The 11,629-nt window shown below is 33.3% G+C and overlaps 1 protein-coding gene across 1 annotated transcript in view; it reads right to left on the reverse strand.

Moving 5' to 3' along the window:
- LOC126032360 (UDP-glucuronosyltransferase 2B31-like) overlaps nt 1–6,569 on the reverse strand; it is a 40,786-nt gene extending 34,217 nt beyond the window's left edge. Inside the window, exon 1 of the mRNA XM_049790020.1 lies at nt 5,746–6,569. Coding sequence (XP_049645977.1) covers nt 5,746–6,466 — 721 coding nt within the window. The 5' untranslated portion in view covers nt 6,467–6,569. The remainder of the gene's footprint in view (nt 1–5,745) is intronic.
- Between the last annotated feature and the right edge of the window lie 5,060 nt (nt 6,570–11,629).

The raw sequence follows: 11,629 nt of genomic DNA on the forward strand, positions 1-11,629 counted from the left end.
GACCCAGCTATTCTACTCCTAGGGATATACCCTAAGAACAGAAGAATACAATATAAAAACCCCTTCCTCACACCTATATTTATTGCAGCACTATTCACAATTGCCAGGCTCTGGAAACAACCAAGATGCCCTTTAACAGACGAATGGCTAAATAAACTGTGGTACATATACACAAAGGAATATTATGCAGCCGTCAGGAGAGATGAAGTCATGAAATTTTCCTATACATGGATGTACATGGAATCTATCATGCTGAGTGAAATAATTCAGAGGGAGAGAGAGAGACAGTGAGAGAGAGAGAGGGAGAGAGAGGGAGAGAGAGAGAGAGAGAGAGAGAGAGAGAGAGAGAGAGACACGCAGAATAATCTCACGCATCTATGGGTTTTAAGAAAAATAAAAGTCATTTTTGCAACAATCCTCAGAGACAATGAGAGGAGGGCTGGAACTTCCAGATCACTTCATGAAGCTCACCACAAAGAGTGAGTGCAGTTATAGAAATAACTACGCAGAGAACTACCATAATCATGTGAATGAATGAGGGAACTGGAAAGCCTGTCGGGAGTACAGGTGTGGGTGGTGTGGGATGTAGGGAGATTTGGGACATTGGTGGTGGGAAAGTTGCACTGGCAAAGGGGGTGTTCTTTACATGACTGAAACCTAATCACAATCATATTTGTAATCAAGATGTTTAAATAAAGAAAAAATAAATAAAATAAAATAAAAATAAAAAATCATTAACAAAATTGGAAAAAATGAATAAGAAGAATCATGAAGAACACAACATTTAAAAAAAAGAAAAAATATGCAAACTATCAGAACCTATGGGACACAACAAAAGTGGTATTGAGAGGAAAATTTATAACTTTACATCACACATCAGGAAGAAAGAAGGGGAATACCTGAATAGCTTAATGATGCAGGTCATATAATTAAAATGTGCTCAACAAAGGAACCAAAATAGGGAGACAGAAGGAAATAACAAAGCTGAGAGCAGAAATCAACAAAGTGGAAACCCAAAAACAATCTGAAAGATCAACGAAAGCAGAAGTTGGTTCTTCGAAAAAATAAAGAAGATTGATAGTCCATTAGCAAAACTAAAAAAGGAAAAGAGAGATAAACTTGATAACTTGTATTAGAAATGAAAAAGGGGTTGTTGTGCAGGTCGTAACTGAAGCCCTACACTAGGGCTTTTTTATTGGTTCCAGGATACATACAGTTTGGTCATGGTTCTATCAGCCAGCCATCTGTAAATCACGATCTTGGCATTTGGACAGACCAAAGGATGAGAAGTCTCTGATTTTGTCTTATTGATAGCTGGTGAGGTAGGATAACCTGCTCTTAGGTCAAGTTGTTCCCAGTTTCCTCATTGTCAGGGTATCATATTAGGGCTGGCACTTGTTGGTGTCTGAGCAGTGAATAGAGGTGGAGGGAGGGCAATTTGGTGATGGGAATTCCCCTGATTTTATGTTAATATGAACCTAAAATATTATTGTCAATGATATGTAAGGCACTATGATTAAAATAAAAATTATATTAAAAAAAGAAATGAAAAAGTGGAGATCACTACCGATATTGCAAGATTCAAAGGGTAAGCAGAAACTACTTTGAGAAACTCTATGCCACTAAAAATGAGAACCTGGAAGAAATGGATAAATTTTTGGACTCATAACCTTCCATGGTTGAATAAAGAGGGTATAGTATATCTAAAGAACCCCATCACTATTGATGAAATTAAAATGATAATCAAATGTCTGCCCAAAAACAAAAACCCAGGCTAAGATAAATTCACTAATGAATTCTTCCAAACCTTTTAAGAGAAAATACTACCAACCCTGGCCAGGTTCTTTCATGAAATTGAAAAAACAGGAACTCTCCCAAATAGCTTTTATGAAGCCAACATCACCTGGATACCTAAATCAGACAGAGATGCTACTAGAAAAGAAAATTACAGACCAATATCCCTGATGAACACAGATGCAAAGATCCTCTACAAAATCCTGGCAAATAGGATTCAATGCCTCATAAAGAAGTCATTCATTTTGATAAAGTAGGTTTTATCCCAGGAATGCAAGGATGCTTTAACATCTGTAAAAATATCAATATAATACACAATGTCAACAACAAAAAATATGATCAAAAAACATGATCATATCAATAGATGCAGAGAAAGCATTTGATAAGGACCAACACCCATTCTTGATAAAAAAAAAACTCTCAGCATGATGAGAATGAAAGAAACCTTTCTCAATATAGTTAAGGCCATCTACCACTAGCCAGTGGCAAATATTATCTTCAGTAGAGAAAAACTAAAAGCCTTCCCTCTTACTTCTGGCACAAGGCAAGGCTGTCCTTTTTCACCACTCCTACATAGCACTGGAAGTACTTGCTATAGTGATCAGACAAGAAAAAGATATCAAGGGAATCCAGATAGGAAAGGAAGAAGTCAAGTTCTCACTATTTGAAGATGACATGATACTAAAATTAGAAAACCCTAAAGACTCTACCAAAAAGCTTCTAGAAACAATAGACTCATATAGCAAGGTGGCAGGCTACAAAATTAACACACAAAAATCAATGGCCTTTCTATATACCAATAGTAATAGAAAAACAATGGACATTAAGATAACAACCCCATTCACATTAATGCCACACAAACTCAATAACTTGGGGTCAACTTGACTAAAGATGTGAAGGACCTATACAAAGAAAACTATAAAACTCTCTCCAAGAAATAAGAGAGGACACAAGGAAATGGAAACACATACCCTGCTCATGGATTGGCAGGATTAACATAATTAAAATGGCAATACTCCCCAAATCATTGTACATATTTAATGAGATCCCTCTAAAGATACCCATGGCATTCTTCAAAGAAGTGGTTCAAGCACTTTTGAAATTCATTTGGAACAATAAACACCCTAGAATAGCTAAAGCCATCATTGTGAAAAAGAACATAGAAGGCATTACTTTCCCCAACTTTAAAGAAAGCAATAGTTATCAAAACAGCATGGAATTGAAATAAAGACAGACCCTCAGATCAGTGGAATAGGCTTGAATACTCAGAGAATGTTCCTCAGACGTACAATCACCTAAACTTTGATAAAGGAGCAGGAAATCCTAAATGGAGCAAAAAAAAAAAAACAACAAACAAACAAAACAAACAAACAAACAAAAAAAAAACCCACAAAAAAAAAAACCTCTTCGGGGCCGGGCGGTGGCGCAAGAGGTAAGGTGCCTGCCTTGCCTGCGCTAGCCTTGGACGGACCGCGGTTCGATCCCCCGGTGTTCCATATGGTCCCCCAAGCCAGGGGCGACTTCTGAGCGCATAGCCAGGAGTAACCCCTGAGCGTTACCGGGTGTGGCCCAAAAACCAAAAAAAAAACCAAAAAAAAAAAAAACCTCTTCAACAAGTTGTGTTGGCACAACTGGCTAGCCATTGCAAAAAAAGCAAATCAGACCCCAGCTCACATCATGTACAAAATCCAAATCGATTAAAGACCTTGATATCAGACCTGATACCATAAAGTATATAGAACAACACGTAGGTTAAACACTTCATGACATTGAGATGAAAAACATCTTCAAGGAGGAAATTTTACTCTCTAAACAAGTGAAAGCAGAAATTAACAGATGGGAATATATTTAGCTGTGAAGCTTCTGCACCTCGAAGGAAATTGTGCTCAGGATACAAGAGCCACCCACTGAGTGGGAGAAACTATTTACCCAATACCCATCAGATAAGGGGCTAATCTCCAATATATTTAAGGCACTGACAGAACTTTATAAGAAAAAAACCTCTAATCTCATGAAAAAATGGGGAGAAGAAATGGACAGACACTTTGATAAAGAAGAAATACAAGTGGCCAAAAGGCACATGAAAAAAATGCTCTACATCACTAATCATCAGGGAGATTGGCACATATCACAAAGAATGAGAACAAGCAGTTTTGATGAGGATGTGGAGATAAAGGAACTCTTATCCACTGCTGGTGGGAATGCCAACTAGTTCAACCTCTCTGGAAAGCAACATGGAGTTACCTCCAAAAAATTGGAAATTTAACTCCCATACAATCCAGTTATACCACTCCTAGGAATATACCCTAGGAACACAAAAATACAATACAAAAATTCCTTCCTTACACTGATGTTCATTGCAGCACTATTTACCATAGCAAGACTCTGGAAAAAACCAAGATGCCCTTCAACAGACGAATGGCTAAAGAAACTGTGGTACATGTACACAATGGAATATTATGCAGCCGTCAGGAGACATGAAGTCATAAAATTTTCCTATACATGGATGTACATGGAATCTATTATTCTGAGTGAAATAGGTCAGAGAGAGATAAAGAGGCAGAATGGTCTCACTCATCTATGGGTTTTAAGAAAAATGAAAGACATTCTTGCAATAATTTTCGGAAACAATTAGAGAGGTTTGGAGGTTACAATACACTTCATGAACTTCACCACAAAGAATGATGAATTTAGTCAGAGAAATAACTACATTGAGAACTATCCTAACAATGAGAATGTATGAGGGAAATCGAAAGCCTGTCTAGAATACGGGTGGGGGTGGGGTGGAGAGGAGGAATATTTGGGACATTGGTGGTGGGACTGTTGCACTGATGATGGAGGGTGTCCTCTTATATTACTGAAATCCAACCAAAATCATGTTTGAAATCCACCCACTATCATGTTTGTAACCCATGTGTTTAAACAAATAATATTATTTAAAAATAAAGAAAAAAGAATAAGAAGGAAAGAGAAAGAAAGAAAGAAAGAAAGAAAGAAAGAAAGAAAGAAAGAAAGAAAGAAAGAAAGAAAGAAGAAGAAGGAAAGATAGAAGGAAAGATAGAAAGAAAAAAATGATTTACTCCAGTGGCAGGCAGCAGGGCTGGAAGGAGAGAAACTGAATACAATAGAGATCAGAAATGTGCACTAGTGAAGGGTGTTTTATATTGTAAGTCTAAAAGTCAATTATGAACAACCTTGTATCTTTGTAAAATAAACCTGTATAATGAACAACCTAGTAACCATGGTGTTTTAATAAAGTAATTAAAAATTAACTGATTATGAATGGGACCTGAAAGATAGCATGCAGGTAAAAATCTTACCTTAAACACAGAGTTAACTAATTTATTTCACTGATGACACTGGCTTCCTGAATACATCAACAAGTAACCCTTGAGTACAGATTTAGGAGATAACCCTAGGTACTACTACATATGAACTTAAAAAAACAGAAAAGGCAGAGTGTACATGAGTCAAAATAGAATGCCCCACAGTTGCTATCTAACAACAGGAAATAATGTACCATGTAATGTCCAAAGCAGTTGATGATTTTTATCACTTCTGCAGAAGTATGAGTCATTCAAATTACATAGGAAGATTTTACCCAGATTCAGAAATGAGAATGTGGGTCTTTCATGAAAGCTCTCTTCAAATTCTTCTTTTATTTCTAGAAACCTATGATACCCCCATCTCTATAATAATAATAACTATAGTAGGAAAGCCTATTTTATAAAATATAAAGAATTGTAAAATACTCCCAACATTTACAGTGAGTAAATATGTATTGTATGACTAACTCAACATTTTTGTACCAGCTATGAATCATATCGTAATAAGTTTAGTATAAATGTAGTTTTTAAAATCTACATATGTATGCCATTAATGGATAAAAAGTCAGTTTTTAAGGTATTATGATGTGTAAGTCATCTTATTATGAACTGTAATATGACTTACCTAATGCCTCACTATAAAACTGATTCCATTTCTTCTCATTTAACATCTGGTACCAAAAGTCAAAATAAAGCACATACATCATATTTTTCACTCTCTCCATGAATGTCATTGAACTACTCAATTCTGAAATAGCAACAGGAACATAAGATGGTGGGAGTGGAAGTCCTCCACTATACTTTTCAAGTTCAAATCCAAGTGAAATATGGAGAGTGTACATTAGAGGTACTTTAAGTATTTCAGCCAGAAGCTCACCACAGGGTCCAACAGCATCAGCAAAAACAAGATCAAACCTTGAGTCTTGTAGTTTTTGCATCAATTTCTTGTTAAAAACTACATTTTTACAATTCTGTTCAACATAATCAAAATGTTCCCAAAGGAGATCTTGCATTTTTGAGAGATATGCCCAAGCTGAATTTTTTGGCATATCATATATCCATGTAGTAATAAATTTCTTGAAAATAGCCTCATAATTTTCCTTGGACAAAGATGATGGGTAAATCTCAAATTTAATAGCAGATGATTTGTTGGAACCAAAAAACATATTTGGAGATGCCAGAACAATCACTTCATGACCTCTTTGTATAAGCTCTTCCATGATTGCATTTATGTTCATCCAATGGCTGTGTTCTGTGGGCCACACCAGCACCTTTCCACAAGTCCCATAACTAAAATAACAACTTAGCTCTAACAGTAGAAGAGTTGAAAGCCATTTTATAGGCATTATGACAGAAAGTCTCTTTTGCAGACTGTTCTTTTTCTGTCTCACGGCGGTATTTCTATCCAAAAGATAACTCAAGAAAGTTAAAATATAACTTTTATAGCTAAAGTAAATATATAATGCCATCAATCAGCATGTTTAACTGATCCGTAAAATCAAAAGTAGATGACCTTTCTTACTAGCAAATGTATTCAATATTTGTTAGAAGATCATGAATACTTTTACCAAGTTATGGAGTAGTAGCTCAGCTTTCCAGTCACCAGTGTTACATAAGTGTTTCACAAGTCTGTCAGTAACAGTGCATGTTTGAAGGGACACTCTAAATATAAAGGTACACCAAATAAATGTAATATTACACAAACACAATGTAATATTACACAACTCTAAGAAAAGATGCATTATTTCCTTTCCCTAAAACATGAATAGAATTGGAGACTATGGGCTAGGTAATAAAAATCAGATCAAAAAATACATATAATGCACTGTTAATTGTATGTGCTTCTTTTTTTTGAAATCAAAGAAAAAGTAACTGTAGTAATCAATAGAAAAACTATTGAATTGTGATGATAACTTAGGTTATCATAGAAATGAGTATGAAGAACTTATTTTGTGCGAGGGCTCTTCTAGAGGACTACTGGTGCTTTGGTCATGATAAAACTTTTCATATACTACCAGTTACCAGGTAATTTCGCAGTGTGCTCATCACCAGTGTTACATAATATGTTTCATAAGTTTGTCAAGGACAGTGCATGTTTGAGGAGACAATCTAAATATAGAGGTGCACCAAAAACGATGTAATATTACACAAGTAGAATGTAATATTACACAGCTCTAAGAAAAGATACATTAATGCTTTTCTCTAAAACATGATTAGTATTGGAGATCATGTGTTAGGTGATAAAATCAGATCAAGAAATACATATAATGCACTTCCTTGCAGGTGGCCTTTTATAAGTCAAGGGAAAATTACAATTCTACAATATTAAATAATAAATAAAATAATAAATAAATTATAAAATAAATAAATAAAAATTACAAGTCTACGATAATAAAAAATTATTAAATTTTGAAAATAACTGATGTTAACATAGGAATTAGTATGAAGAACTCATTTGATACCAGGGCTCTTCTAGAGAGATACTGGTGCTTAGGTCATGATAAAATGTAGCAATACTGTGTACTACTGAAACTTGTAAATATTTACTCTTTTGAAACTGATAGGTCAGATATCAGGTTGAGAGGATAATCAATTATCATAGAGAATAAAATTTATTCTATAAAGAATTCAAAGCACCATAGAAATGTAAGACATCTCAACCTCCCAAAATAAATTACGTGTGTAGCTTACTTTCACACACACATGCAAATATACATATACAAATACACTAATTTATATAAACCACTTATATGCAACTTATATACAAAGAGAAACGTTAAAAGCTTAATGCCTTTCGCTAAAATTGTTTTCAAACAGCTTAGAGCCATGGTAACTAGATGCTGATTTATGTATCATTTTAACATGAAATATGGTATCTATTTATATTGGAAATATTTTTTATTCTGTTAGGCAGGGAGGTCATTGTTTCAAATATGCAGGGAAGAATCTTGTTTCTTGTTTTATTGTGAAAAAATTTATGGATTTATTCCAAAAGACTCCACCTTGAATGGATTTTTCTCAGATTCCTCCTTAGATACCATCTTCTTTATAACTAATATTGAAAAAGAATTTGAAAACATAACCAGTTAATAGAATGAATAAACAATATAAACTTATTAATAAAACTTATTAAATATTAAAATAATCAATAACCTAGGAAAGGTAAATTGGAATAGTATCAAGAGGAACATAAGCAAATAGGGCTTCCAGAAGTAAAATGCAGCAATAAAGTATAGAATTTTTTATTTGAAGAAATAGCAGTTTATAATTTCATTAAACAGAAATAGAGATAGATCATCAACATCAAAGCATTTCAAACAAGATAAATTCAATATATACAAAATCACAGTACTATTAAAGCGATAATATACTATGATAAGTTAAAAATTAATAAATTTATTATAAAATACAAAATGGGTATATTTAAAATAATTCTTATTAGGCTTTAAACGTAGCAAATTTGTAGAAACAAATTTTCAACAGAAACTGTACACAGTTGGGTCGGAGAGGTAGCATGGAGGTAGGGCATTTGCCTTGCATGCAAAAGGACGGTGGTTCAAATCCCAGCATCCCATATGGTCCCCAGGCCTGCCAGGAGCGATTTCTGAGCGTAGAGCCAGAGTAACCCCTGAGCACTGCCGGGTGTGACCCAAAAAACAAACAAACAAAAAATAAAACGAAACTGTGCACAGTAGTTAAAATATTGTCTTACAAGATCATAAATCAGTGACTCTCACCAACTAAGTGATAATTATTTATATAATTATTTTATGAAGGTATAAGGAATTAATTTTCATTAAACTGGATTCAGAAAAATATTTAAAGAACTTTTTTTCTTCCATAAAGAACTTTTAAAAAAGAAAAAGAAAATACTGGAAAGTAGTAAGATATTTTTTTTAAATTAATTGTATGAAAAGGCATGCAATATTCATACATTGACAAAAAATTAATTCCTTTCAATATAAGATAACTTATAAGCTTTCAACTTTATATGTTATCTACAAGCTAGAATGCCCACAAGAGATATACTTGGAGTGTCAAATATAACATTATAATTACACAGAATATAACAAAGTATAGATTATAAGAAAAGCACAAAGCAACATACTTTAGTAAAACAGTAACCACATTAAAAATTACAATAAATTTTTTATATGAAGACTTATATTAAATGTCAAGAACTTTTATTTACAAGTAAATTTACATAATTTACATAAGGAAGATAGATGCTTCAGAATAAAAAAGCCAAATTTCTGCTATCTAAAGGCACCAATGACCCCTCAAGAGTAAAAGGGGTGTCCTTTTCTGTAATTGAAACCCAATTACAAACATGTTTGTAATCATGGTGCTTAGATAAAGATATTATTGTGAAAAAAAAGATTAAAATATAAAATAGAAAAATGAATTTATAGAAAGCCATTATTATTAAACATTATATATATACTTATATATACAAATATAAGACACACATGTATGACTTTACATCTTTACATACACAGACAAAATACTAATTTGAATGGACAAATTCAGTAAAGTTTCAGGATTCAAAATCAATTTCTAAAATAATTATATATTTACAAACACTGGGCTTAGAAAATATTCTTTAAATTGATCCAATATACATTATATATTATCCAATTATATTTTATTTAATATATTATATTTATACAATAAATAATTAATAATATACTATATAATGTTTATTATATATGATATATCATATTATAACACATATAATATATAATAAGCATATATTTATCCAATAACATAATTTATCCAATATATTATCCACTTATACTTTTGGATAATAAAAACATAGTTTGTAAAGAGAAAAAATAACAGTTGTTAATACATTAAAATAAGAAGCCTCTTTAAAAAAAGAAAATAATCAAAATAAAAGCAAATCTTTTAGATATTAAAGATACTTGAGTTTCTTTATAGATGCTGTTATACATAATATATGAGATTTTTCTAATTCAGATATTAAAATATCAACATTATGATTTACAAATATTCAGAAAATTTTTTATTTTATTTATCTTTTGAAAATAATTTATTTAAGCAGCATGGTTATAAACATGTTCATAACTGGGTTTCAGCCATAATATGCATGGTCCCCTATCACCAATGAAACTTTTCTGTCACCAATGTTCCCTATTGTCCCCACATCCCCCCGCTGTTCTTTGAAACAGGCATTATATTGCTCTATCATTGTCATAGTAGTTGTTAGTGTAGTCATTTCTCTAACATTACTTACCATTTTTTGTGGTATGCTTCATATCATGGCTGGTCTTTCTGGCTTTCATCTCTACTGTCTCTGGACATTATTATTATACTGTCTTTTATTTCTTTTTTAAATCCACAGATGAGTGAGACTATTCTTTGTCTAGCTCTCTCCCTCTGACTTATTTCACACTACATAATAGTCTCCATATCATTCCATGTACATGCACATTTTTTATTAATTTTATTATTTTTAATTATGAGAACAAAGATGCAAAGAAAGAGGACAAAGTAAAGTTACAGTGGAAGGACAATCACCCATAAACAGAATTCTCAGTAGTCGCATTGCTGATATCTTAACTTTGAACTTTCAGCCAAAGAACATTAAGAAAAATAAAAACAGAACCCAGGTATAATTACTTTGTTCCTCAAGTCCCCAGATTGTGGTACATAATATTTATTAGCAGCACACAAAGCAATCTAATGCTATAAAACTTATGTAACTCCTTAAACATTGAATGCAAAGTACTTTTTTACATTTCCATGAACATGCATATTAATTTAAGTTAACCTCAAAAGTTTAAGTGTTTATTTTTTTTTTTAGGATTAGAGTCAAAGGAGCACAGTAAAAACGGTGTTAGAGTGGCAACTATTGTTTGCATAGGCCCACTAAAATATGAGGGACATGGAAAGGAAAAGCCTTGGCCTAAATACAAGGAGACCTTACCCCTGAAGTTTCCTGGCATAAGACCAACTCTAGGCTCCAGGCAAACTAGGTTGTCCAATCCAGGTCATTGTCTGTAGTGCCAATACACTTTTATTTTTCACACAGTCTTTGTTGTTGATATCATGTTTCTGTATTAAAGATCCTGGAATTTGCATATCCTACATTGCAGTCAGGATGGTGCAGAGCGTCCTCTCATTTCACCTCACAATTAAAGGGCAATGTAGAGAACCCTGTCCTGTAAGCAGGTCGTTGTTGTTGTCAAGTCTTTTTAGTGTTAAGGGGAGTCTCTTTTGAGCAGGTCAATGTCAGAGCAGTGGTAGTGTCTTTCCTGGTAGAGGATTGCTTCCAGGTGTTGTTATAAAAAACCTTGGATGTTTCGTGGATAGCTTCCCTGGTTCAGGGGTGAATGAAAGATGCCCATTCTTCTGAGGCCTGTGCCGGTCATTATATCAGTGTTCAGGGTGTAAGGTCCCATTGCACTATGAGATTTGTGTGTTCCAATATCTATTAGATAAAAACTTATTTGTATGTATAGTATTTTCCCATTTTAATGTGCCTA

Source organism: Suncus etruscus, chromosome 16 (genome assembly GCF_024139225.1).
Source record: "Suncus etruscus isolate mSunEtr1 chromosome 16, mSunEtr1.pri.cur, whole genome shotgun sequence".
In the NCBI taxonomy this organism is placed as follows: Eukaryota; Metazoa; Chordata; class Mammalia; order Eulipotyphla; family Soricidae; genus Suncus; species Suncus etruscus.